The sequence below is a fragment of the Lampris incognitus genome, chromosome 3 (assembly GCF_029633865.1).
Source record: "Lampris incognitus isolate fLamInc1 chromosome 3, fLamInc1.hap2, whole genome shotgun sequence".
Classification (NCBI taxonomy): domain Eukaryota; kingdom Metazoa; phylum Chordata; class Actinopteri; order Lampriformes; family Lampridae; genus Lampris; species Lampris incognitus.
This window is the reverse complement of record NC_079213.1, coordinates 55,987,994-56,015,761: the sequence shown is the minus strand read 5'-3', so window position 1 is coordinate 56,015,761 and position 27,768 is coordinate 55,987,994. Positions and strand designations below refer to the sequence as shown.

The following is a 27,768-nucleotide window of genomic DNA, read 5'->3' as shown; positions in this document are numbered from 1 at the left end:
AAAGGAGATCACACAGGTAAAGGTGATCACACAGTTAAAGGCAATCACACGGGTAAAGGTGATCACACAGGTAAAGGCAATCACACAGGTAAAGATGATTACACAGGTAAAGGTAATCACACAGGTAAAGGTGATCACAGGTAAAGGTGATTACACAGGTAAAGGCAATCACAAAGGGAAAGATGATTACACAGGTAAAGGTGATCACACAGGTAAAGGCAATCACACCAGTAAAGATTATTACACAGGTAATGGTGTTGACACAGATAAAGGCAATAACACAGGTAAAGGTGATCACACAGGTAAAGGTGATTACACAGGTAAATGTGATTACACAGATAAAGGCAATCACAAGTAAAGGTGAACACACAGGGTAAGGCGATCACACAGGTAAAGGCAATCACACAGGTAAAGGTGATCACACAGGTAAAGGTGAATACACAGGTAAAGGAGATCACACAGGTAAAGGTGATTACACAGTTAAAGGCAATCACACAGGTAAAGGTGATCACACAGGTAAAGATGATTACACAGGTAAAGGTAATCACACAGGTAAAGGTGATCACAGGTAAAGGTGATTACACAGGTAAGGCAATCACTAAGGTAAAGGTAATCACACAGGTAAAGGCAACCACACAAGGTTATCACAGGTAAAGGTGATTACACAGGTAAAGGTGATCACACAGGTAAAGGTGAATACACAGGTAAAGGTGATTACACAGGTAAAGGCAATCACACAGGTAAAGGCAATCACACAGGTAAAGGTGATTACACAGGTAAAGGCAATCACACTGGTAAATGTGATTACACAGGTAAAGGCAAACACACAGGTAACGGTGATTACACAGGTAAAGGCAAACACACAGGTAAAGGTGATTACACAGGTAAAGGCAATCACACAGGTAAAGGTGATTACACAGGTAAAGGCAATCACACAGGTAAAGATGATCACACAGGTAAAGGCAATCATACAGGTAAAGGTAATCATACAGGTAAACGTTCAAGAGTCAAGATTCAAGAGTTTTATTTGTCACTCACACACAAGTACAAGTCCCAAGTGCAGTGAAATGAAAAAAAAGTCCGAGCGCCGAGATGTGCACACAGGTAAAGGTAATCACACAGGTAAAGGTGATTTGCACACAGATGTACACACAGATAAAGGTAATCACTCAGGTAAAGGTAATCACACAGATAAAGGTGATCACACAGATAAAGGTAATCACTCAGGTAAAGGCAATCACACAAGGTGATCACAGGTAAAGGTGATTACACAGATAAAGGTAATCACTCAGGTAAATGTGAATACACAGGTAAAGGTATAATTCACAGAGGGAATACTTACAGACTGCTATTCAGCGTTAGCAGGAATCCTTGGCTGTCGTACACTAGACATGGACAAAGACAGAATAGGTAAATATGGTGAGGACGACAGGAATAAGAACATAGTAGAAGTACTCAGTGGAGTGCCGATCTACTCCAGGTGTATGTATCTTCTCTTCTCCAGTGCTTGGACTAGGAGACAAACCCTTTTTTCACCTACCGGGAGAAGAGAAATACACACACACACACACACACACACACACACACACACACACACACACACACACACACACACACACACACACACACACACACACAGACTGAAAAACCAGTGTTTTTGCTGCCATTACAAGACTTTTGCACAGCGCTCAAGTCAATTGAATGGGAAAGATGGAACAAAAAGTTATTAATATGCAGCACAAGCTAAAAAAAATCTACCTAATAAAAATGTTTTGTGTGCATCTTAACTTCCGGAGTGATTCTGAATTGCTGGTTCATCTAGAACAGAGTAAGTATCATCTTTCTTGCTTAACAAGTTGCTACTAGTCTTATTCCAGCTGCTTGAGTATTAGTCCTTTTCTCTATACATCTTCTGCTGGTTCCTAGTGAGATCTTATTCTAGCTGTAGCTGTCTTATTCTATTTACTTACTTGTCTTATTTACTTATTCCGGTTGTAGCTTTTTTTCACCTAGTGTGTCCATAAATATTTATTGTTGCATAGCTGTTTGACTTAGTTTTCCTTTTAGCTTATAAATATATTCCTTGGTAACTCGCTGTTTGCAGTTTTAATAGTATTGTGTGAGGTTTGATAGAGTTTTACATAAGTAAACAGTTTCTGGGCAATAGGCCTATGTTCAGTGTACCTCTGGCCAATTGGGTGTTAAGTGGCCAGGGTGTGGCCAGGACATCACAGGGATTTATAAGTCTGGCCTGATTCAGTTTCAATCCAGGGTGCATTTTAACTTCTGGAGTGATTCTGAATTGCTGGTTCATCTAGAACAGAGTAAGTATCATCTTTCTTGCTTAACAAGTAGCTACTAGTCTTATTCCAGCTGCTTGAGTATTAGTCATTTTCTCTATACATGTGCTGCTGGTTCCTAGTGGGATCTTATTCTAGCTGTAGCTGTCTTATTCTATTTACTTGCTTGTCTTTTTTAGTTATTCTAGCTGTAGCTGTTTTTCACCTAGTGTGCCCTTAAATATTTCTTGTTGCCCAGCTGTTTTGACTTATGTAAAACTCTATCAAACCTCACACAATACTATTAAAACTGCAAACAGCAAGTTACCAAGGAATATATTGAAAAGCTAAAAGGATAACCAAGTGTCCAGTTTCTGGACAATAAGCCTATTTTTAGTGTACCTCTTTGGCCAATTGGGTGTTAAATGGCCAGGGTGTGGCCTGCACTCATGGCAGACAATTAGCAATCAGTCTTCTTTAAATCACTGCTGCTACTTGGAAGCGGCAGGCAAACAAGCCTAGGTTGAATGAAGGCTAGAGTGAACAAAGGCAAGCGCGACTTTTTCAAGCCAAGACTTCGTCAAGCACGGACTGCTCTTTTTAGATCCGGTCAGTCATCTGTGTTTTGTGTACCTAGTATAGACTATTTTTTTCCTTCGCATTCCTGTCCTTTCCTCTTCCCGGGGCTGGCATAGACATTGGGTCACTCCTAGCCGCTGTGACCCTACCAATCTCATCTATCCGAGTCTCTCCACTCATGTTGAGCAAGTGGTGACAGGAGGGCTCTGGAATTGCCAGTCTGCGGTGCCGAAAGCTGAGTTTATCTCAGGCTACACATCCTTGCTCTCCCTCAACTTTCTTGCTCTGAGACCTGGATCATGCCAGAAAACGCTACCACACATGCAGCTCTTTCTGATGTGTACTCTTTTTCTCACACTCCCAGAGCTGGGAGGCGGGGTGATAGTACTGGCCTGCTAATCTCCCTGAAATGGAAATACTCTCCAGGCTCTGGTCATCTCCCGGCTGGACCACGGCATCTCCCTCCTTGCTGGCGCCCCGGCGTCAGCCATCAGACCTCCGGAGCTTGTTCAGAAAGCTGCAACTCATCTGGCGTTCAACCGCCATAAGTTCAACCGCCCTAAGTTCTCCCACACAACTCCCCTTCTCATGTCCCCACACTGGCTCCCGGTAGCTGCTCGCATCCAGTTTAAGACTCTGGTGTTAGCTTACAAAGCAGTGAAAGGAACAGCTCCTTCCTATCTCCAGGCCATGGTCAAGCCCTACACCCCCGCCAGACCACTTCGCTCTGCTGCCTTGGGACGCCTGGTTGCCCTGTCGCTCAGAGGCCCTTGCTGCCGATCGACCCAGTCACGGCTCTGTTCTGTCCTGGCCCAACAGTGGTGGAATGAACTCCCCACTGATGTCAGGACAGCGGAGTCGCTGCCCATCTTTCGGAGCAGGTTGAAAACTCACCTCTTCAAGAACTACTACCCTGTTACTTGTTCTTAGCACTTATTGTATTCACTCATTAAAAAAAAAAAACTCTTTCTTGCACTTTTACTTGAGCACTGGTTTTGCTCTTAGATGCTTGTTTAGATGCACTTATGACCTCTGATGACTAGTAGTTCTCCTGATTTCCTACGTTAAATGCACTTATTTTAAGTCACTTTGGATAAAAGCGTTTGCTAAATGACTGTAATGTAATGTTTTGACTGTCAGTCTGTGGATTTGCAGCCTCGAAGACAACCCTCACACGAATGCGACCAAGTCTGACTTGAAATGACATCTTATGACAGGAACACACTACAAGTTGACCTGACACTATCTAGAAAAGAACATTGTGTGTGTGTGTGTGTGTGTGTGTGTGTGTGTGTGTGTGTGTGTGTGTGTGTGTGTAAGATGCAGCAAAGATGGTGTAGTTAGGGAGCAGATAAAGGCTGGATAGCTCCACGACCCTGAGAGGATAAGCGGTTTGGATAATAGATAGATGGATGGATAAAAGCTGGATAGTTCTGAGGGCGTCCGGGTGGCCTATTTCGTTGCCTATCAACACGTGGATCGCCGGTTTGAATCTCCGTGTTACCTCTAGCTTGGTCGGGGGTGCTGCCCACCAACACAGGGATCGCCGGTTTGAATCCCTGTGTTACCTCCGGCTTGGACAGGGGTCCCTACAGACACAACTGGCCGTGTCTGCAGGTGGGAAGCTGGATGTGGGTATGTGTCCTGGTCGTTGCACTAGCGCCTCCTCTGGTCGGTCGGGGCGCCTGTTTGGAGGGGAGGGGGAACTGGGGAGAATAGCGTGATCCCCCCACGCGCTACATCCCCCTGGTGAAACTCCTCACTGTCAGGTGAAAAGAAGCGGCTGGTGACTCCACATGTATGGGAGGAGACATGTGGTAGTCTGCAGCCCTCCCCGGATCAGCAGAGGGGGTGCAGCAGAGACCGGGATGGCTCGAAAGAGTGGAGTAATTGGCCAGATACAACCAGGGAGAAAAAGGAGGGGGGGGGGGTCCCAAAAAAAAAAAGCTGGATAGTTCTGCACACTGAAGTCGCTTTGGCTTTTCCGCTTTCTCCGTTTCATTATTCGGATACGAACTGACGGCAGCTGGTTAGTTCTGCTCATGTCTGAGCTCACCTTCCCCCACAGAGAACATGCTATGTGGTGTCATTGGATATTTTAATAACTTATCCTTGCCTGCCAGGTAATTTTTCACACTGTGAAAAATGTATTAACGTTTTATCCCTGAGCTTATTAGGGCAGCCCTGAAAGCGGCTGACAAGCTAGCTGGTAACTAGCGAGCATGCTGATTTTATCACAACACAGGTCTGCATTTTCCTCAGTCTTGCATCTGGTACTTAACCCGAGCACCGTGCCAGTCTGCAGTTTATCGGTTTGATCTGCGAGCTCCACCCGGGACACGTCCAGGGCCAGGGGCTGCAGGAGACCATGAGACACAATAACTAAATCCATCTCAAACTAAGAATATTCTACTCTACACACGTGACTCTGTGAGGGGAGTTATAGGTACAATTATTACTTCATTGAAAACTGCATGTGGTCTTGAGAGTGCTGAACTCATGTCAAAAATTAAAACATAAAAGGTAAAATAAATCAGGTTAAATTCACTATAAACGTTTGCTCATTTAGAACCTGTTTCCCTTGAGTATAAATATAATTAATGTACACTGCAAAAACATGTTGGCAGTGATGAGATTAAAAGGTATTTGACGTGAGAGTGGTGTTCCATTTCAAGCCCTGCACTTTTCTTCTGATCCCTACTTCACAAATCACAACACCACTTCTTACATAGTTTGTCTATTCATATATTTACATATGCTGCTGCACGCGGTGTGGGAAGATGGCGGAGCGAATTCACATTTGCGACGGCCTCACCCAGTACCGTCCATGCAGTGTCTTTGTCCATGTCTGCGTCTAAATTTTTTGTCTTCGTTTGATGGCTGGGAAAGCTGGTGCTGGATCGGCTGCTAGAGCTTGGTCTGTTGCGTTGTGGGCCAAGGGACCGCAGCCTTGCCCGGAGCTGCACCCGAGGAGGTAACACTGAGGGCGGTCTGACAGGGCAGGCTAGGCTAACTGCTAGCCCATGCAGACCGGCGGTTCCGACGGTTATCCTGGCTGACATTGTTCCCTTGCACAGTAATTTTTTTTCTTAGTTTGAATATATGTGTTAGTTTGGATATGTGTGTTCTTGTAGTCCTTGAATGTGTTTTTGTCTGTATGTTGCACTGCTGTGGGCCGGGGAAACGGCATTTCCTTTCACTTCATGTGCACAAGTACATGAGGTGAAATGACAAAGTATTCCTGATTCCTGAAAAAACAAGTGACTGACGATCTCAGCAGTGTTGCTGTGTAGAGGGAGCAGTAAATGACTTAAGAAGCACCAATGCTAGCCAACATCAACATTAGTGTTGGCAAAATAGCGAGAAGATGCAAATGTTCACTCATTTTGAATTTAATGCCTGCAACACGTTCCAAAGAAGCTGGGACAGGGGCATGTTCACCACTGTGTTACACCACCTTTCCTTTTAACAACACTCAATAAGCGTTTGGGAACTGAGGACACTAATTGTTGAAGCTTTGTAGGTGGAATTCTTTCCCATCCTTGCTTGATGTACGACTTCAGTTGCTCAACAGTCCGGGGTCTCCGTTGTCGTATTTTGCGCTTCATAATGCGCCACACATTTTCAATGGGAGACCGGTCTGGACTGCAGGCAGGCCAGTCCAGTACCCGCACTCTTTTACTACGAAGCCCCGCTGTTGTAACACGTGCAGAATGTGGCTTGGCATTGTCTTGCTGAAATAAGCAGGGACGTCCCTGAAAAAGACGTCGCTTGGATGGCAGCATAGTAAGTTGCTCCAAAACCTGTACGTACCTTTCAGCATTAATGGTGCCTTCACAGATGTGCAACTTATCCATGATGCCATGGGCACTAACACCCCCCCATACCATCACAGATGCTGGCTTCTGAACTTTGTGCTGATAACAATCTGGATGGTCCTTTTCCTCTTTAGCCCAGAGGACACAATGTCCATGATTTCCAAAAACAATGTGAAATGTGGACTCGTCAGACCACAGCACACTTGTCCACTTTGCGTCAGTTCATCCCAGATGAGCTCGGGCCAGAGAAGCCGGCGGCGTTTCTGGGTGGTGTTGATATATGGCTTTCACTTTGCATGGTAGAGTTTTAACTTGCACTTGTAGATGTAGCGACCAACTGTGTTAACTGACGATGGTTTTCCCAAGTGCTCCTGAGCCCACGTGGTAATATCCTTTACACAATGATGTTGGTTTTTAATGCAGTGCCGCCTGAGGGGTCGAAGGTCACGGGCATTCAATGTTGGTTTTGGGCCTTGCCGCTTATGTGCAGAGATTTCTTCGGATTCTCTGAATCTTGTGATGATATTATAGACTGGAGATGATGAAATCCCTAAATTCCTTGCAGTTGTACGCTGAGAAACGTTGTTCTTAAACTGTTGGACTATTTGCTCACGCAGTTGTTCACAAAGTGGTGAACCTCACCCCGTCCTTGCTTGTGAACGTCTGAGCCTTTCAGGGATGCTCCTTTTATACCCAATCATGACACTCACCTGTTTCCAGTTAACCTGTTCACCTGTGGAATGTTCCAAACAGGTGTTTTTTGAGAATTCCTCAACTTTCCCAATCTTTTGTTGCCCCTGTCTCAGCTTCTTTGGAACGTGTTGCAGGTACCAAATTCAAAATGAGTGAATATTTGCAAAAAAACAATAAAGTTTATCAGTTTGAACATTAAATATCTTGTCTTTGTAGTGTATTCACTTGAATATAGGTGGAAAAGGATTTGCAAATCATTGTATTCTGTTTTTATTCACGTTTTACACAACGTCCCAAGTTCATTGGAATTGGGGTTTGTAAACAATGAGTGGTTATTATTAAAGATGGCTCTGAATTAGTCATCAACTCTTTAAATGTGTGATCTGGGGCCAACCACTTCGTCCTCTGGATGAAATTACAAAATGTAATAATCATTTTTCTCATGCTACTATAACCAGACACAACTATTAAACTATTAAAGGCACCAGAATACAGGAAATGACATCTACTCTGTTAAACATTTTAGATTGTCCCACCCACATTTTCAATGGTTGCTACGCCCATGATTACATCAATTCTAGCCTCCCTTCAGCAGCTCGCCATCCATCCTAGAGCTGACTTTAACGTGCTGCTTTTAGCCTATAAAATACTTACTGGGCTTCCCCCTCATATCTGTCAGATCTTAGATGTACCTTCTCATGCCCTCCGCTCTCTAAGGTCAGGCCTCCTCTGTCCCCAGAATTAAACAGAAGGCTGCAGGCTGCATGAGTGTCTCCTACCGCAACCCCTTTCTTTGGAAGAGTCTCCCAGCCACCATCAGAGAATCTGACTCTGTAGACTCTTAGTAGTTTTATTTCTTTGGTAGTTTGACTTCCTTCTGAGCTTTGTCACAACTATCCCGTTTTAGGAGGCTCTCCGTCTCAATGTATTTATTACTGTAGGTCTTAGCAGTCATCTCTTGGTCTTGTCCTGATGATGAGAATGTTCCTAAACTTTCTGAATGCATCTCACAGTTCTAACCTTCTCTTTGTATCTCTGAGTACATGCGCGCCCATGTTGTGCACCTGTCCCCTTTTCTCTTTTTATGTCTCTAACTTTCTTGTGTTCAAGGACACATTTTCTTCCTTTATGAACTGACTGAAGATCATGGATCATCTCTCTCTTTTTTTCGACCGCCTAATGAATTCGGCGCCTGTTTGTGATGCATCCTGTTTTTTCCCTTGGTCAAGCCCACCCTCTTGGAGATTTATCAGAATCGGAATACTTTATTCATCCCTGAGGGGAAATTGGGTCCAGACATTCACGCTCTAGTAAAGAGAAAAATTAAAAACTAGCAAGATAAATTTATGCCATTGTTTGTGCTGTTCTCATTTAAAATTTCTATTTGTTTAAGCTATGCCAACTTCTGCATCACTCTCATCACTTCTCTGGTCTTCTGTCTCTGTGTGGATGCTGTGGTGAAGTATGCCTTGCCTCTTGTGTGCATGTGATATCTGTTCTTTCTGCAGGACCCCCCTGAGCACAGCTGGTTTGTGGTGTAGGGTCCCACCAGCTCCTGACTGCACCTGTGGGCTTCCTGTTGTTGTCTTGGATGGACACAGATTCACTATATTTTCTTTGCACCCTCTTTACAATTAAATTACCCAGCTCATTTAAATTTGCTAAATTTTATCTACTAACTGTGCGTATTCTGCATTACCTTGCTCTGTGTAATCTATTTCTATTTCTTGTTTCTATTTGTTTCTATTTCGGTGTTACCTTGTATCTTGTTAGTTTTTCTTTACTAGAGTGTGCGTGTCTGTAATATGACCCAATTTCTCCTCGGGGATGAATAAAGTATTCTGATTCTGATTATGACTATGATCTATGACGTTAAATTATAATTCTGTTATTTTGGTGTGTTTTGTGATTTGACCCCTACTGCACATCTTTCTGTCATTGGGGATCCCTCCGCTGTTGCATTTCCTGAGGTTTCTCCCATATTTTTTTTTTTCTGTTAAGGTTTTTCTTGTGGAGTTTTTCCTCATTCAGGAATAGGGTCCAGGCTGTCATAAGACATATACTGTACTGATTGTAAAGCCCTTTAGGACTTGTGACAGTGATGTTTTTTTTTATTTTATTTTTTTTAGTTTGGATATATGTGTTAGTGTGGATATACGTATGTGTTAGTTTGGATATGTGTGTTCTTGTAGTTTTTGGATGTGTGTTTTTGTCTTTGTGTTGCACTGCTGTGGGCTGGATATTGCAAATAAAGCGTTCCTGATACCTGATTCCTGACTACCTTGTGAATTTCGCCTACACAAATAAACTTGACTAGTTACACAACTATTCATATATATATATATATATATATATATAAACTAATGTTCAGCTAAAATTAACCATGTTGCTTTTGACACATTGTTCAACTAGTCGGATAGGAGTGAAACAACCAAAACAGCCAACAGGGCCATAGTTACTGTCTTGCTAGCCGCTTGCTAGCTGGTTTCTGGCGAGTGTCAAGATATTGTTTTCAGTCTACTTGTTATAGTACAGCTGACACCAAGGACACTTTAACAGCTTTCACACCATATGAAGGAGCAGGCACAGGCTCCACAGCTTGTGCGCACAATATCAAAACGGGTAGAAAACAAATGTGCTTACAGGATTTATTTGAAAGGATTACAGCTAAATTGTCGGGAAAAAAACTTCTCTCTTCCTTCTGCCAAAATTTGAAAAAACAAAAGAAAAAGAACAAAAAAAACAACAAAAAACAACTCCCAGAGGACATTAATCAACAAGTCTCTGCTTGGATTGTACATAATGGTCCATTCTGAAAACAAGCCGGCCTTCAGACTGGCAGTAGCTCGGTCATTCTCCAGCATCAGCAGCTCTACCCCTTTTATGAACTTTGAGCTAATTCACCATCTGTGGCAAGCAATGACCAAACATCTCCCCTAAATTGCTAACAAATGCTGATATGCCTGAGGTAAAAGCTAATTTTCTGCTGTGAAATGTGTATTTTCACAGAACGGAGTTGGAGCTGACAAAGCTGAGGAGGAAAACAAGCTGTCCTGCATAATGAAGCTGTTCCATGTCTCACCCATGAGAGATGAGCTCATGAAATGTGTATTTCACAGCAGTCGACCGACATGTCACCACTTGTAGCTATGTGCTCCCATACTGACCCTTCCACTGTGGACTGCTATCAGAACATCTCCTGAATAACCTCAACTGAGAGCCACGCAATGGATCATGAGTCATTTCCACACAAGAAAGATCTTACAAAGGAAGCTCTCACTTGCCAGGAGGTGGGCTATGGCCCAATCATTTTTGCCAAATATCCCTGGAAAGAACAAGATGCTAAGATTTTCTTTGGGAGGGGAAAAAAAGGACAGGATTAGGAACGAGTATATTAGAGGGACTGCTCAGGTTGGACGGTTTGGAGACAAAGCAAGAGAGACACGATTGAGATTGTTGGACATGTGTGGAAGAGAGATGCTGGGTATACTGGGAGAAGGATGTTGAATATGGAGCTGCCAGGGAAGAGGAGAAGAGGAAGGCCAAAGAGGAGGCTTATGGATGTGGTGAGGGAGGACATGCAGGTGGCTGGTGTGACAGAGGAAGATGCAGATGACAGGAAGAGATGGAAACGGATGATCCGCCGTGGCAACTCCTAACGGGAGCAGCCGGAAGTAGTAGTTGTAGTAGTACTAGTAGTAGTAGTCGTAGTAGTAGCAGTAATAGTAGTAGTAGTAATAGTAATAGTAGTAGTAGTAGTAGTAGTCGTAGTAGTAGTGGTAGTAGTAATAGTACTAGTACTAGTTGTAGTAGTAGTAGTCGTAGTAGTAGCTGTAATAGTAGTAGTAGTAGTAGTAGTGGTAGTGGTAGTAGTAGTAGTAGTAGATCCTTGGAAAGATGAAGTCAATAATCCCAACAGTGTTATCCATGCTGTTAAGATAGAAGAACATTGTGTGGAATTGTACATCTGAGCTCGAGCTTTATTGGAAGTGAATATGACACATCCCCAATATCCAGGGAGGGTGTTAACTCAAATCTCTGGAAATGCAAATTATCATTATAATTAACTTATTTATTAGCACTTTTTCAAAATAGCTTGAAGAAACAAATGACGTCAAAACAAAACAACATAAAGCAGTAGTCAAGTCACAGGGATGAGGATGATAAAACATAACATGAAGCTCATTCTCTACAAATACGTTTAAAGAGGTAGTACATCATTAATAATAGTTTTTGAACTGAAGGCATGCTGGTAGTAAATTACTGCCCTGGTGTATATTTGTTTACAAAAAATAAAATAAATTAAATTAAATAAAATAAAGAGAGGCCACAGAAGCTAAAACCAGCATAGGTGTGAAAAGACAAAAGCATGGAGGACCTGGTCTGCGTTGCCAGACAAAGATATACATGGTCTGACTGAAAACAGACTGTGCCCATTTGGAGAAAAAAAAACTACCTGTATTTTTTCATCCTATGACCAGTGTTTGAGGGGCCAAAAACAAAGTTTTGTCTTGTTTTGTTTGTTTTTGGGTGAGGGGTTAAGTGACTTTCAGCACCTCATGTCAGCAAGGCCATCCATCCATTAGCCGAACCGCTTATCCTGCTCAGGGTCGCAGGGATGCTGGAGCCTATCCCAGCAGTCATTGGGTGGCAGGTGGGGAGACACCCTGGACAGGCCGCCAGGCCATCACAGGGCCGACACACACACACACACACACACACACACACACACACACACACACCTAGGGACAATTTAGTATGGCCGATTCATCTGACCTACATGTCTTTGGACTGTGGGAGGAAACCGGAGCACCCGGAGGAAATCCACACAGACATGGGGAGAACATGCAAACTCCACACAGAGGACGACCCGGGACGACCCCCAAGGTTGGACTACCCCGGGGCTCGAGCCTGTGAGGCGACCACGCGAACCACTGTGCCACCGTGTCGCCCTGGAGTCAGCACAACCAGAGTGCAATGGCCAAGCCTCGCCCTGGGTGAACCACCTTCTTGAAGAAGAAGAAGGTGGTCAGCAAGGCATTCCTTACAAATGGCCATTCACCATTCAAGTCAGTAGGTATAGTAGCTATAAATTCAACAAAATACTGGACAAGTTACTATTTGGAACACATCTTTGCATTTGAGGGCATCAAGTGGTCCAGTTTTCAGATGCACATGTACGTGTTAGCTTAAACACTTCAGTGTAGCACTGCGCTAGTGCTTTAGTGACCAACACCTCTGCATAGTGTGATGAGCCGCACTGAGCGTTGCTGCTGTCCTGGAGGCTCCTTGTCACCCACCACCAGTGTTGAGCAGCAACATGCGCAGTGCTTACAACTCACACCAGGACAAAAGGCCTTCAGCACCCTCACCAGCATGCAGCAAGGCAGCGGGAACTGCTGGCTCTCCCAAACAGCTGCAGGAATCAGGAACAATTTATTTGTCATTTCATCTTATGTACTACATACACAAAAATAACGAAATTCTGTTTCCCCCAGCTCACAGCAGTGCAACACAAAAACACACATCCAAAAACCTCCAGAAACAACACCACCAAAAACATACAAAAACAGAGAGGAAAAAAACAACAACAATAACACAGTCCAAAACTCCACCGTCCAGACAATAAACGCCAGCCAGCACAACCGTCAGAACCGCCGGCCTACACGGGCCAGCAGCCAGCCCAGCCTGCCCCACCTCCGAGCCCCGCCAGACCGCCCTCGGTGCCTCCCCCCCAAGCGCAGCTCCAGGCAGGGCCATAGTCCCTGGGCCCATCGGACGCAGCAGACCAGGCTTCCCCAGCCAACCCAACGCAGCTCTCCAGCCAGACACCCTCGACACTCCTCCCTGCACTCCACACGACAACAGACACAGAAAAAAACACTGCACAGTCGATGCTAGGCCAGACCGCCGCCAGACCGCCTCGATGTTTCCTCTCGGACAGGGCCGTGGGCTAGCAGTTAGCCCAGCCTGCCCCACGTCCTGTCAGACCGCCCTTGGTGTCTCCCTCTCAGGCCCACAGGACACAGCAGACCAAGCTCACCCAGCCAATCCAGTGCCAGCTCTCCCAGCCAATCAAAATCGATGATCAAAATAAAAATTCATACGATGACACAAACTTAGACGTAGATGTGGACAAAGACACTACATAGGCGGCACCGGGTGAAGCCGCCGCAAACGCAAGTCCGTGCCACCATCCTCCTACTGAACATCCTCCCTGTGCAGCCACTGAGGGTAAGGAATGTGTGCTGGGATAGCTCTATATTTCACTGGGACTCAGTTTAGAACCAATGCCTTTTTATGAAGCTTCTTCTGTATCGACCCCCCCCCCCACACACACACACACACACGTGAATATTAAGCTGGAATAATTACATCAACCATGGACATGTCCTAGCCAGTTCAGGGTCCCGAGTGACTAGAACCTATCCCAGCAGACATTGGGGTGAAGGCAAGAAATGCCCCCGGACTGGTAAACAGCTCAACATTCAATATGCAGCACAACATTCAAGGCACATGGGTAAGAACATAGCTGGGTGGTAAATAATGTTCTGTCAATCTCACTCTGAATTGTCTTTATGCACTTCTCTGCAGAGCTAGTTGAAGAGAAACTGCGTGTCTGCTGTTGGATGTGTGGCATGTGGTCTTCTCATGGACCAGCCACTGTTCACATGTCTCCCTGCCTTCTGCCTGCTGGGATATATATATATATATATATGTATGTGTGTGTGTGTGTGTGTGTATATATATATATATATATATATATATATATATATATATATATATATATATATATGCTCCAACCCCCTGCCTCACTGACTGTATTAAGCAGGCATAGAAAATGAATGAGTGAAGTAAATGTCATGTTAGGTTAGCGCCCCCATCTGTCAAAAAGTGGTGGTAGCATTTAGGTGGGTAGATGGTCAAAAGTATGTGAACACCTAAGCATCACAACCATCCATATGTGCTTGTTGAGATTCTCATTCCGAAACCATGGGGATTAATATGGTGTTGTTCTCCCCTTTGCTGCCTCCTTGTGGACAGGCTTTCCACTAGCTGTGGGGATTCGCTTTCATCCAGCCACAGCAGCATCAATGAGGTCCCACTGCTGTTGGGCGAGAAGACCTGGATCACAGTTGGTGTTCCAACTCATCCCAAAGGTGTTGGATGGGGTTGAGGTCAGGGCTGTGTGCAGGCTAGTCAAGTTCTTCCATGCCACACTCAGGGAAACCATGTCTTTATGGACCCTGATTTGTGCACGGCGGCACTATCATGCTGAAACAGGAAAGGGCCTTGCCCAAACTGCTGCCTTAAATGTGTAAGGGCACAATTCTCTAGCATGTCATTGCATGCTGTAGCATCAAGATTCCCCTTCATTGGACCTAAGGGGCCTTGCCCAAACCATGAAAAACAGCCCCAGACCTTTATTCCTCCTCTACAAGACTTTACAGTTGTCACCACTCATGCAGCCTGGCAGTGTTCTCCTGGCATCAGTCAAACCCAGATCCATCCATCAGACAGCCAGATAGTAAAGCATGATTCCTCGAGAACACATTTCCACCGTTCCAGAGTCCAATGGCAGTGTGCTTTACACCATTCACTGAGCTCTTCAGTACGACTCATTCTATTGCCCATGTCTGCAGCCATGTCTGTCTATGGAGGCTGCATGGCTGCATGCATGCATCTGCCAGAAATGCATGAGGCTGAAATAGCCAAATCCACTCATTAGAAGGGTTGTCCACATACCTTTGACCATATTGTGCATTTGCTGACAGACTAAATGCCCTTTTCTGAGACAAAGATAAATTTTATATATTTATATATTTGTGTGTGTGTGTGTGTGTGTATATATACACACACACACACACACACACACACACACACACACACACACACACACACACACACACATATATATATACACCCCCCCATTGAATCAACCTTTATTTTGCCCAGGTCAGTCTCCTTAAGTTATAGGATCTCTTCTCTGAGGGAATCTTGGCCAAACAACATTGAGTAATTGAAATTATATCATTGAACACATTATAAAATAAGTAAAAGTTGATCTTTTAGAGGTGAGAAGGAGAGAGCGCAGAGAACGTAGCAACAAAATAGTGGCAAACAACTAAAAATCATCTACTTATCCTTCACAGACTTAACACACACTTGAACATGACTTCAGTTTTCAGTCTATCTTGGCAAAATAGGTGGGAGCCATGGATACGGTCTAACAAACCTGCGTCCAACTTTAAGATCAGTATGGAAAATCCAGCTGAGAATGTCAGACTGTCTTCACTTCAGTGTGTAAAATAAATATAAAGAAGTGGTAAGTTCTTGTGAGTTAGTTCAGTCACAGCGGACAGCAGTCCAACAATAAAACACACACCAATGACAGAAGGCCTAGTAGACGCCAGACTATGATACACATGACAACAAACACACACCATGAAATGATCCATTCATATATATTCACAATCATGTTGAAACTGTAGCCATATGTTTTTCCAAACTAAAGGAAAATCTGTTTCCAAATAAAACCTTCGGTTCAACCATCTACTTTAGCCCTTTAACAGACTTAAAATAGGGATCAATGAAGACCACCAACTTGTCAAAATGACAACAAACATCCTCATTTGTGCTGCACATGGTTACAAGATTTCATGTTATTTTTTATTTACATTAAGTAAATGTTCCCTGTGTTGAATCAGTGTTCAACATAAACTTTTATGAACCTCTGACAAAGCACAACTTACATGGACTGACATTTCTCAGCTGCCTGAACACAGGGGTGGGTAGTGACGCATCACAAGTAACACACATGAGTAAAAAAGTAGTTTTTAAGGAAAGAGTACTTTGCTTCCTTTTTAAAAACTGTACTTCCACTCTTTACTCGAGTATATTTTAGAGCCAGTAATCGACTTTTTACTTCAATACATTTGCCATTTTTTCCTTCGCTACAAGTAGTCTGCTCTAAATGCAGGGATTGCATGTCGGGGTAGGGGAAGAGCAACTACTGCAGATGCCAAGTTGCCAAACAAGCACCACCCGATGATAACGGAGCAACCGGAACAAGAGGCAGCTTACAGCGACAATCCCTAAAATATATTAAAATGAAAAGTAACTTGTACTTTGGGTAATTTATTAACCTGGTACTTTTTTACTTTTACTTGAGTATGTTTCTCAAATGGTAATTTTCACTTTTACTCGAGTATTTTTATGGGAGTAATTGTACTTGAGTACAGATTTACTCTACCCATCCCTGCAGTGTATAATCTGCATTAATAAAACACAGTAATTGGGCATTTTGATTAAAAATACGGTGTTAAATGAATGAAAACGGACCAAGAAAAAGTCAAGGATATTTTGCAGTAAGGCTGAAAAAATAAGATAAAATCCTTCAGCCCTGCCTTTTAAACTCAACCATCAGGAAAGATGTCTCAGCAGCCTACCTGTTGATACCAAATTTGGAAACTCGTTTACTTATAATAAACTAAGTATTAAAATGTAATTGTAAGTGAAATGAAAATTATATGACTGGACGGACACACTAAGAGTAGGAAATGTTATTACCCTGACTAACTAGAGTAATCATCCAAAACACAGGCTGTGGAGTAACTTACGAGACTTCTGGCCCCGGCCTCGTAAACTCAGCCTTCCTGAGGAGTAGAAGAAGAGCCCCAGGGCCAACATGGAGCAGAGCCCCACGAGAAAGCTGCGATAGGGCTTCATTCTCATCTCCAGCTACCGTTCATGGCACAGCCAACACTGGGGTACATTAGAAAAAGAGACAGGTCATTCAGCAAACACATCACATAAATCCTACAGTTCCTACGACATGCTGGACAAGACAGTTTTTTCATGAAATGATGAACCGAGGTACATTTGGTTCTACAATGGCTATTCAAACTTAAGAAACAAATAACCATCTGTCTCTAAGTGCATTAAATTACATTAAAATTGCATTAAAATGTCATATCTTTACAAAGCAGACAGATCAAACAAATTTTCACACACTAACATCACTTCCTTTTTCAGTCTCAAATACAAGGGGCTTGCCCTTTTTTACACAACACGAGGTCAAAACCTAGTATATGGCTGGACCGTGTTTGAAAGTGTGGCTAATTTGTTCCAACGATAGTCAGTGGTAGTGTCTGTAATGTGAATTCCTGGATACTAAATGTTCATCTGCAATTTCCTGCAGTGGTCCCAGTAATATGCGTTGTTAATGAAGCAGTATATCACATGACATGGTTAAGCTACACTTGAGGTAAAACAACAGTTATAAATGCAGTTACAAGAACAATACTTTCCACTCATGTCTTGGGATGTTTGATTTGAAAGAGAACTTAATTGTAATTATAACTATTCTAATTATATGTTAACTCCCCCTCCTCCTCTTTTATCTGTTTCTATCTGCAGATGTCTCTCGTTTTTCATTCTGTATTGACATGCAAATTCACAAAGAATGGATTGTGGCCACTGATAGCACCATGAATTGTGCATCACTTGCAACCATTATCTGTCCCGTCAAAGTCTGATTCACAAAACACATTGCACTAATGATATTACAGTGCAAATAAAGTTTTGCAGCTGAGTTCAATTTTAATCTGATTGCAATTATCCATGTGGCAAAGTATAAATGGTGGCTTTGTGCCAAGAACACAGTAGGCAGGTTCAATGTCATCCTTGATGTGATCAAGTATAGCAAGAACTGTTAGACCTGACAACGTGTATTTGCGAATGATTTTGGCCTCATTTACATCAGAAAGTGATGTTCTGCTTTGAAATATATGCTCACAAGCCCGCCTGGCATGACGATGCCTTTGACTGGCTACAATCACTGTAACCATGACCACTGGAAAGTCTGGGCGTCAGTTACCATCAACTCTCTGAAGACACCAATAATTTTCACTCTAGCTGCATGTGCCTATTAGCGCTGCTGTTTGTGAATTGGACTTTTTTTGCCATAAGGCTCATTTGCATAGAAAGGGGGCAATTTTGCACCAAATGCATGCATATTACTTAATGTAAATATGTGCAGATAACACAGGAGCGCCGAGACGCTATTTGCTTGGCAGTGGAGTTAGGGGTGCATTTCACCCTTCGTGGGTGCTTTGAGAATTACACTGTTTCTTTTGTCTTGTGTGGTGCAGGTTTAGCGGCCGCAAAAGCCACACAATCTTTTTGTGAATTTGATTCTTATTTGCGCTGCTTTCCCTGTATGCTCTCTCGGGGCTTGGCCGACAAATCGTGTAAATTCCGTGACGTTGTTGGTCACCGGATCCAACAGCCCAATCGTGTTAAACTGATCCCTCAGTCAGTCACGTTAGACATGATCACTCAGTCAAGACGATTTTATTTGTATAGTTCAATATCACAAACTACAAATTTGCCTCAAGGGGCTTTACAGCAACACTACATCCACTTTACAGTATGTCACTCTAGACATGATCACTCAGTCAGTCACTGTAAACAGGATCACTCAGTCAGTCACTGGAAACAGGCTCACTCAGTCAGTCACTGGAGACAGGATCACTCAGTCAGTCACTGTAGACATGATCACTCAGTCAGTCACTGTAACCATGATCACTCAGTCAGTCACCGTAAACAGGATCACTCAGTAAGTCACTGTAAACAGGATCACTCAGTCAGTCACTTGTAAACAGGATCACTCAGTCACTCTAGACATGATCACTCAGTCAGTCACTGTAACCATGATTACTCAGTCAGTCACCGTAAACAGGATCACTCAGTTAGTCACTGGAAACAGGATCACTCAGTCAGTCACTGGAAACAGGCTCACTCAGTCAGTCACTGGAAACAGGATCACTCAGTCAGTCACAGTAACCATGATCACTCAGTCAGTCACCGTAACCATGATCACTCAGTCAGTCACTGGAAACATGATCACTCAGTCAGTCACTGTAGACATGATCACTCAGTCAGTCACTGTAACCATGATCACTCAGTCAGTCACCGTAAACAGGATCACTCAGTAAGTCACTGTAAACAGGATCACTCAGTCACTCTAGACATGCTCACTCAGTCAGTAACTGTAAACAGGATCACTCAGTCAGTCACTGTAAACATGATCAGTCAGTCAGGGACATTTGTGTTTATATGGCTGGCCCACTGGCATGTCCTACCAAAAGTTATTTAGCATGAAAAAGTGAAAATATCACTGGACAACTAAGATTTTGCTTCCTGAACACTTTTGAGTGTATTTTATGGATTGTGGGCTGCTGATCATGAATTCACATTAAAATGTTCCTATCACTTACCGTTGTGTAGATATAACCTGTTTTTGTGATCTCCCATCATATTTTAAGTCTACTAGTATATTGCCCACAAAGCAAGCTGTTTTGGTCAGTCCATGCCCATGCCTGGGCATGCACTCAGTGTAGGTTCTATGCAAATGTTGTCTTAGGCATGCCTGGGCATGCTTAGTCAGGTTAGATGCTGGCAAACAGGATATAAAAGCTGCTCAGTATACTCTACTCTATGCAATTGCCTGAAGCAATTGCATAGAGTATACTGAACAATAGGATTTATTGTCTTCAGGAAGATTGTTGCACAACGTGCAGTCAACCTGAGAGCTTGGCTCAGGTACTCGGAAGTCAATGCCATTTGAAGTCACAATGATATGGTGAGAACAGAAGGATCACGTGACGGACTGTTACTTCTGTCTGACCAATGTATCTAGCTTCTCTACTAAAAATAAGAAATCTATTGACTATCCCAACCTGCCGTCAGCCATAAGACCAGTGCCACATGATGACAGTTTGCCAGTACCGAAGCCACCAGAGACATGAAGTATAGATGAGGCAGATGAAGATGCCACAACGCATGAACCAGATGCGGAAAACAACACTGATCCAGATGTTGAACCCTTTATGTCTGGTTATCCTCATCCGATAACACAGCCAGAATTAAATGACCTGGTCAGGGACTTAGATTTGTCAAAAGCTAAAGCAGAACTACTTGGTTCAAGATGGCAAGGATGGGGTTTGCTGTCACCTGGTACAAACATTTTTATCTTTCAGAACCATGAAGAACATTTGTCAAACTTCTTTATGCAGGTTGACAACCTGTGTTTCTGCACTGACACTGAAGGATTGTTCATGGCTTTGGGTTGTGTGCATGACTCACAACAATGGCTTCTTTTTATAGATTTGTCAAAGTTAAGCCTGAACGCTGTCTTGTTACACAATGGCAATGTCTACCCTTCAGTACCCACTGGCTATGCAGTACACATGAAAGAAAACTACAATAACATGGAACAGTTGTTGAAACACAAACAGCACAACAATTACTACTAGAACATATGTGGTGATGTAAAAGTATTGACACTGCTACTAGGAATGCAGCTCGGATATACAAAGTACTCTTGTTTCCTTTGTGAATGGGATAGCCGTGCCAAAGAGTCACATTACATTAAAAAGAACTAGGCGTTCCGTAAGCATTTCGTTCCAGGGCAGAAAAGTGAGGCATATAAACTACTTGTCCACCCAACAAAGATATGTATGCCTCCTCTTCATATAAAACTCGGATTGATGAAAAAAAATGTGAAAGCAATGAACAAAGAAGGTGATGGATTTCACTATCTGAGACAGATGTTTCCAAGAATAACTGATGCCAAGATGAATGAAAGCATTTTTGTTGGTCCACAAATCAGACAGGTCCTCAACGACAGGGAGTTAGAAGATCTGCTATTGGGGCCAGAGAAAATAGCATGGAAGGCATTTAAGCAGGTTGGTGAGAATTTTCTTGGCAACTACAGAGCACCATTTAAGTGCAACATGTCATTGAACATTAATTTTCTGCATCACACTTGGACTTCTTCCCTGTTGATCTTGGTATAAGTCAGTGATGAATATGGTGAAAGGTTTCACCAGGACACTGTGACCTTGGAAAAAAATAGGTATCAGAGCAACTGGAATCCATCAATACTGGCCGAGTATTGTTGGACACTGACACGAGAAGCACCAGATGCTGAGTACAAACGAAAATCAGCTGCAAAACATTTTAAGCTCAGTTGAACTAACACAATGTGTCAGCATCATTATGCGATTAAATATGTTAAATTCATTAAAAATTATCTTAATGTTTCTCCAAATTCCTACATGATACAGCAAATCTGAAATTATTTTTGTGTTCTGCCATCATACATATACTGCACCACTCTTATATACTTCTCTGCCACTCCCGACTTCCTCATACTGCCTATAACCCAGCCACTGAGGATGCACAAGCCAGTGCATTCTTAGCATCGGTCCCAAACCCGGATAAATGGGGAGGGTTGGGTCAGGAAGGGCATTCCGCATAAAACCTTTGCCAAATCAAATATGTGGATCATAAATCAGATTGTGATTACCATATCTGTGTACAAAATGTTGGAAAAGCTAAAGCAGATAAGAAATAACATCCAAAAAGTTCCAAGGCCAAAAACTCCACAAGGGGCCAACTAGCTACTCTAGTGGACTATATGGGCACAATTCACCATAATAGACACGGGCCCATTAAGAAAGGGTTTCTGGGTTGAGAGGGCAGAGCGAAGATTACATTGGTTGGGGCAGCGCCATGTTGCTCGGGCTGTTGGTTTTGTATAAAGAAAATAAAAGACATGCGTTCGTGTAGTCAATGAGAGAAATTGTTCGTCTCTACTTTCCTGCCAACTGCAGACTTGTGGGGATGTGCGACTGTGGGGGGCCGTGTTGTGAAGTGGGGACTGGTGCGAAAGCTCTGGCGTTACCCAGGAGCATGGTCTGTTGATGGGCTGCAGACCAGGAAGCTGTGGTGTTGGGGATGAAATCCCCTGGGACCCGCAGCGGCTGTCCATAAACCAGTTCAGCGGCTAGGACTGGAGGTCCTCCTTAGGGATGGTCCTGAGGCTCAGCATGACCCACTGGAGCCTGTTGACCCAACTGCTATCCGTAAGACTGGCCTGAAGAGCGGCATTCATAGAGCAATGAAACCGCTTGCACAACCCATTCGCCTGCAGGTGGTACGCAGTGGTGCAGTGGCACTTCACCCCTATGCTCTCTGCGACCGCATTCCAGAGCTCAGGTGCAAACTGTGAGCCCCGGTTCGAGGAGAGGTCAGATGGGGTGCCAAACCGGGTGACCCAGGTCCCGATGAACTCCCGGGCTACATCGGTGGATGTCGTCGGTGACATTGGGACGGCTTCTGGCCATCAAGTGGTCCTGTCCATCATGGTGAGGAGGTAAGTAAAACCGTAAAACCTCCTTTTGGGCACAGGGAACTGTGACAGGAGGGCTCTGGTGTGGCGGTGCACTTTAGAGCATTGACACTCCACGCAAGTGTCAGCCCAGTCTCTCACGTCTTTTTTGAGCCCGTGGCAGACGAACTTGGCTGCCACTAGTCTTTGAGATGGCTTTTTGACAGGGTGGGAGAGGCCATGGACAGCGTCGAAAACACATCGCCTCCAGCCAGTGGGAATCACGGGCTGGGGCTGACCCATGGAGATGTTGCACAGGAGCGTAGTGCCAGCGTTGTCGAAAGCCATGTCCTCTAACTGCAGCCCTGTGACAGCCATCCTGAAAGCCTGCATGGCTGGATCTGCGGCCTGGTCAGCTGCCATGTGGGCATAGTCAAGACCCAAGTGGACGGCCCCCGCAATGGCCCGGGAGAGGCAGTCGGTAATGAGATTGGTTTTGCCAGCAATATGCTGTACATCCATGGTGAACTCCGAGATGTAGGAGAGCTGTCGTTGCTGGCGGGCAGACCACGGCTCAGCCACCTTGGCCATTAGTCATCATGTTCATGAAGAGTTGTCTCAGGAAATGTCCAGCAGACAAATATTGGGGTCACCAAGGTAGAAATTGCAGGAACTGCAACCGTCGGGTTGTCAGTGACTAAATCGGCACCCCCACTTCAACACTTAAGTTGTTATAAGGAGGGTGTGTGAACACCCAGCAGGACTAAAAACAAAACCCGTCAAAGGTCAGGTGATTTCCTCTGTGAACCAATGGCCATCCATACCTGGAGAGGAGATAGGGACCACCAGGTACTCCCCCTACTGAAACACATGATGGCTCAACCGAGACTTGTTGAGGCATCAGGCATCAGCTGTGCTCCTACAACCTCCATAGGTTATGGAACTGATGATGACGAGAGACGGACCAAAACCAACAGCCCGAGCAACTTGGTGCTGCCCCAACCAATGTAATCTTCATTCCACCCTCTCAACTCAGAAATCCTTTCTTAAAGGGCCCGTGTCTACCAATTATGGTGAATTGTCCCCATATAGTCCGCTACACTATGACAATTAGGTCTGGGAAAAGTCATTCAGTTAGTTTTGAATCTCTCCACATTGCTTTTGTTTTTATTCACCTTAAGTGGTGCTCAAAACGGGTTGGGTGCTGCTCCTATGCCTTATAATGGTAGGAAAAACCCTGTAACCCCCTTCACTTTGCCAGCAGTTGGGGAAACAACACATGAGGCTTTTCTTGTCTTTGAGAAGCTGCAGCATTTATTCACAGACACACTGTAGCACAATGATGTGATAATTTAAGCAAAATAACCATACAACATATTCATAACAGCATATCAAAATCTCGCTCTAGTTACAAGTATGCTATGTTATAACGTATTTTATTGATATTTTTATGTCCTTGTCCTTCTTTTGTCCTTGAGCTTCTAAGAGCGAAACATGTTATAGCACACAAGCGCACCTTTTTCAATGTGCAGGGTAGGCTCTACTTTTTTTCAGGATTGCCTTTAACATTGTGAATTTTCGCATGTGTATTGCGTAGCTTAAGGCGAAATCAAGGGCCGAGGAAAGGCACTGCTTATGGCGGGACTGCGAGCCAATCAGAGCCATCAAGGTGCTAAATTGCTACAAAATTTGATATTTGTGCTATCAATAAAGCAAGCTAGCTAATTTGAATTTGAGCAGCTTAGCTACACTTCACAGCGAAATCAGTCATGTCCACCATTGTACTTCTTCAGAGTTTTAATGAACTGGATTACCAGCAAAAATTACTTGTCATCAAATGAGGCAGGCCTACACCAGCTCTCCCTGACCTCCACCAGCGTAAAGGGCAGACAATCATCCGATCATTCCAGCCACAGTGGTACATAAGGAAAGAGGTGGTACATAAGGATAAATATACGAGGAAATAACCAACACCTGTAAATACTGCAACGAGGCGTCAGTATTTACAGGCATCGTGGTAGTCATGGTGCGTCTGAAACGGTGTCTGTAACCAGAAATGTTGACAAAAATCAAAAGTCAAGTTTAGACTGTTTCTCTGCACTGGAGAACGCTAGTGTGTTTGTAGGACAGAGCAACGAACTTGGCGAAGGAAATGACGCGACCAACGCACGTCATAAATACTGACGTGACGTGCGCGATGACCCGCAAATTACGCACGGTCATTTTGACCGCTCATAGTCGTTTTAGGTAGATCTTAGCTATCATATTTTTAGTTATAACTTTTTGTGCAACTGATCTAAAACTAATTTTTAATGCAACTATATGCAGTTTTAGGAGCATTCGGGGAGCGGCAGGAAGCAGGATCAGGAATCCGCAACAATTTACTGTTATTTCTCTCATGTACTTGCGTACACAAAAGGAACCACATTTCGTTTCACCCAGCCCACAGGTCAGTGTCCGGTCAGTGTCCCCCACCCCCACCCACCAAAGTTATTAAACTTTGACAATCCTACTACTACTTTCGGCTGCTCCCGTTAGGGGTCGCCACAGCGGATCATCCGTTTCCATTTCTTCCTGTCTTCTGCGTCTTCCTCTGTCACACCAGCCACCTGCATGTCTTCCCTCACCACATCCATAAACCTCCTCTTTGGCCTTCCTCTTCTCCTCTTCCCTGGCAGCTCCATATTCAGCATCCTTCTCCCAATATACTCAGCATCTCTCCTCCACACATGTCCAAGCCATCTCAATCTTGCCTCTCTTGCTTTGTCTCCAAACCGTCCAACCTGAGCGGTCCCTCTAATATAATCGTTCCTAATCCTGTCCTTCTTCGTTACTCCCAGTGAAAATCTTAGCATCTTCAACTCTGCCACCTCCAGCTCCGCCTCCTGTCTTTTCGTCAGTGCCAATGTCTCCAAACCATATAACATAGCTGGTCTCACAACCATCTTGTAAACTTTCCCTTTAACTCTTGCTGGTACCCTTCTGTCGCAAATCACTCCTGACACTCTTCTCCACCCACTCCAACCTGTCTGCACTCTCTTTTTCACCTCTCTACTGCACTCCCCGTTACTTTGGACAGTTGACCCCAAGTATTTAAACTCAGATGTCTTTGTCACCTCCACTCCTTGTATCCTGACCATTCCACTGTCCTCTCTCTCATTCACGCATAGGTATTCCGTCTTGCTCCTACTGACTTTCATTCCTCTTCTCTCCAGTGCATACCTCCACCTCTCCAGGCTCTCCTCAACCTGCACCCTACTCTCACTACAGATCACAATGTCATCCGCGAACATCATCGTCCATGGAGACTCCTGCCTGATCTTGTCCGTCAACCTGTCCATCACCATTGCAAACAAGAAAGGGCTAAGAGCCGATCCTTGATGTAATCCCACCTCCACCTTGAACCCATCCGTCATTCCAACCGCACACCTCACCATTGTCACACTTCCCTCATACGTGTCCTGCACCACTCCTACATACTTCTCTGCAACTCCTGACTTCCTCATACAATACCACACCTCCTCTCTCGGTACTCTGTCATAAGCTTTCTCTAAATCTACAAAGACACAGTGCAATGCTAAACTTTGACAATCCTGTTTGACAATCCAAAACGGTCAAAATGACCGCCTTGGTGTTCCCCCTTCGATCAACCAATGACATTTGCTTCCTCGGAATCGGATGAGGAGGTATTCTGTCAGCTGATTTGACACGCGGTTTAGAGCGGTTCGGTTCTTTCTGTTGAAGCAGCATGCTGCGGGAACATCCGGTTCATGACCTCTAATTTTAAGCAGGCGCGCGTGCTGTGTTAATGGTGTGTTGAAAGACGGGCGCTGAGTGGGTGAAACGCTGTGTTGCGGTTACACGATCACACCAAAACATCGTGAAGTTTACAGAATAACACACATCCTGTACACTCCGACTCTTCTCTAAACTAGCTGAGCCAGTGCTCACAGCGCGTAACCAAGTGCTGACGTCCTTATTTTGGGTTGTGTTTTTTTTTAACTGTCGTTTGTTTTAGCTGATTTATTAACCATACTGTCCCGCCGGAACACTGGACTGGGTTTTGGTGGACCAGTGCTGACCGATGTGACCCGGGAAGACGACAGAATAACGTAGGAAAGACAGGAAGTGGAATTATTCGAGCTTTGTAGCAACGTCGAATGCAGCGGCAAGTGGACCGAGTCCACACGCACGTTTTCACTACTCACCGTTTACTGCAGATTCACTTCGTATCTCCCAAACTCCAACACGACTCTTTAAAACGCGGTTCGTTCGTTCGTCTTGCCCGCTAATAACTGCTGAAGCTAATGTTGCTAGCATAACTATAGCCTGGCTTCGGCAGCATTCTGTGGTCTAACAATATTCCGGTGTAGCTGCTGTGAATAAGCGGAGACAGCCGGTCTCCAGGTCAGGATGCTGACAACCTGCCCAGCCGAGACAGCCTGCTAGCTACAGCCTGCTAGTTACAGCCTGCTAGCTACAACCTGCTAGTTACAGCCTGCTAGTTACAGCCTGCTAGCTACAGCCTGTTAGTTACAGCCTGCTAGTTACAGCCTGCTAGTTACAGCCTGCTAGTTCAGCTACGGGCTAACATGCTAGCTGGAGCCGAGACGACCGTTGGCTCCCTTACCGGACAGACAAGACGAGCCACAAGTCTGGTGCTCTTCAGGGGTTTGGCATTACCCGAAAACATCCTAAAGCAAACAGGAAGCTGCCTGGCAGCTGCCTGAGCGACTCCCCCGCAGTCTCCAGCACCCAAGCTCCACCGAGGGGAGTTTCCTCCGGAGAGCAGCGGTTTCGCTCTTCGTGTCTAGTCGCGTCTTTGCGTTGACTTGACGCGGTCTCATCGCGCGGAAAAGGGGTGCTCGGCGTGCGGGGTGAGCGCGCCGCTAGGCTTTTGCTTTCCAGAGCATGATGATTAATAATCTGTTGTTTTGGCTCCGTGAAGGTACTGTGAACATTTCTTCACCAAAGACCCGCGTGTCCTCACAATATTAACAGAAGCAATAAAAGTGGAAAGACGGACGCTATATTCTAGTCTAGTAATAAACCCGTTTGTCAAGTCAAAGCAACATATCTTACGTTTGTTTTTGGTTACTCAAAGGAACCAGATTTTCTAACTTGGATTTCAAGGTTGGTGCGTTGTTGTCCCGCTTTGATGTGTATTTATTTTTGTCGTCTTTAGAATATGGGGATGTGTTTAGAATGAGAATATGGGGAT

At 44.4% G+C, this 27,768-nt stretch overlaps 1 protein-coding gene across 2 annotated transcripts in view; it reads right to left on the bottom strand.

The window, feature by feature from the left end:
- st3gal3a (ST3 beta-galactoside alpha-2,3-sialyltransferase 3a) overlaps positions 1 to 27,336 on the bottom strand; it is a 121,905-nt gene extending 94,569 nt beyond the window's left edge. Inside the window, exons 1-3 of one of the 2 annotated variants that reach the window (XM_056276100.1) lie at positions 26,756 to 27,336; positions 16,990 to 17,134; positions 1,343 to 1,385 (exon numbers count right to left, since the gene is read on the bottom strand). In XM_056276100.1, coding sequence (XP_056132075.1) covers positions 1,343 to 1,385; positions 16,990 to 17,104 — 158 coding nt within the window. In that variant the 5' untranslated portion in view covers positions 17,105 to 17,134; positions 26,756 to 27,336. The remainder of the gene's footprint in view (positions 1 to 1,342; positions 1,386 to 16,989; positions 17,135 to 26,755) is intronic. The other variant, XM_056276101.1, reaches the window with a different exon arrangement.
- Positions 27,337 to 27,768: the final 432 nt, after the last annotated feature.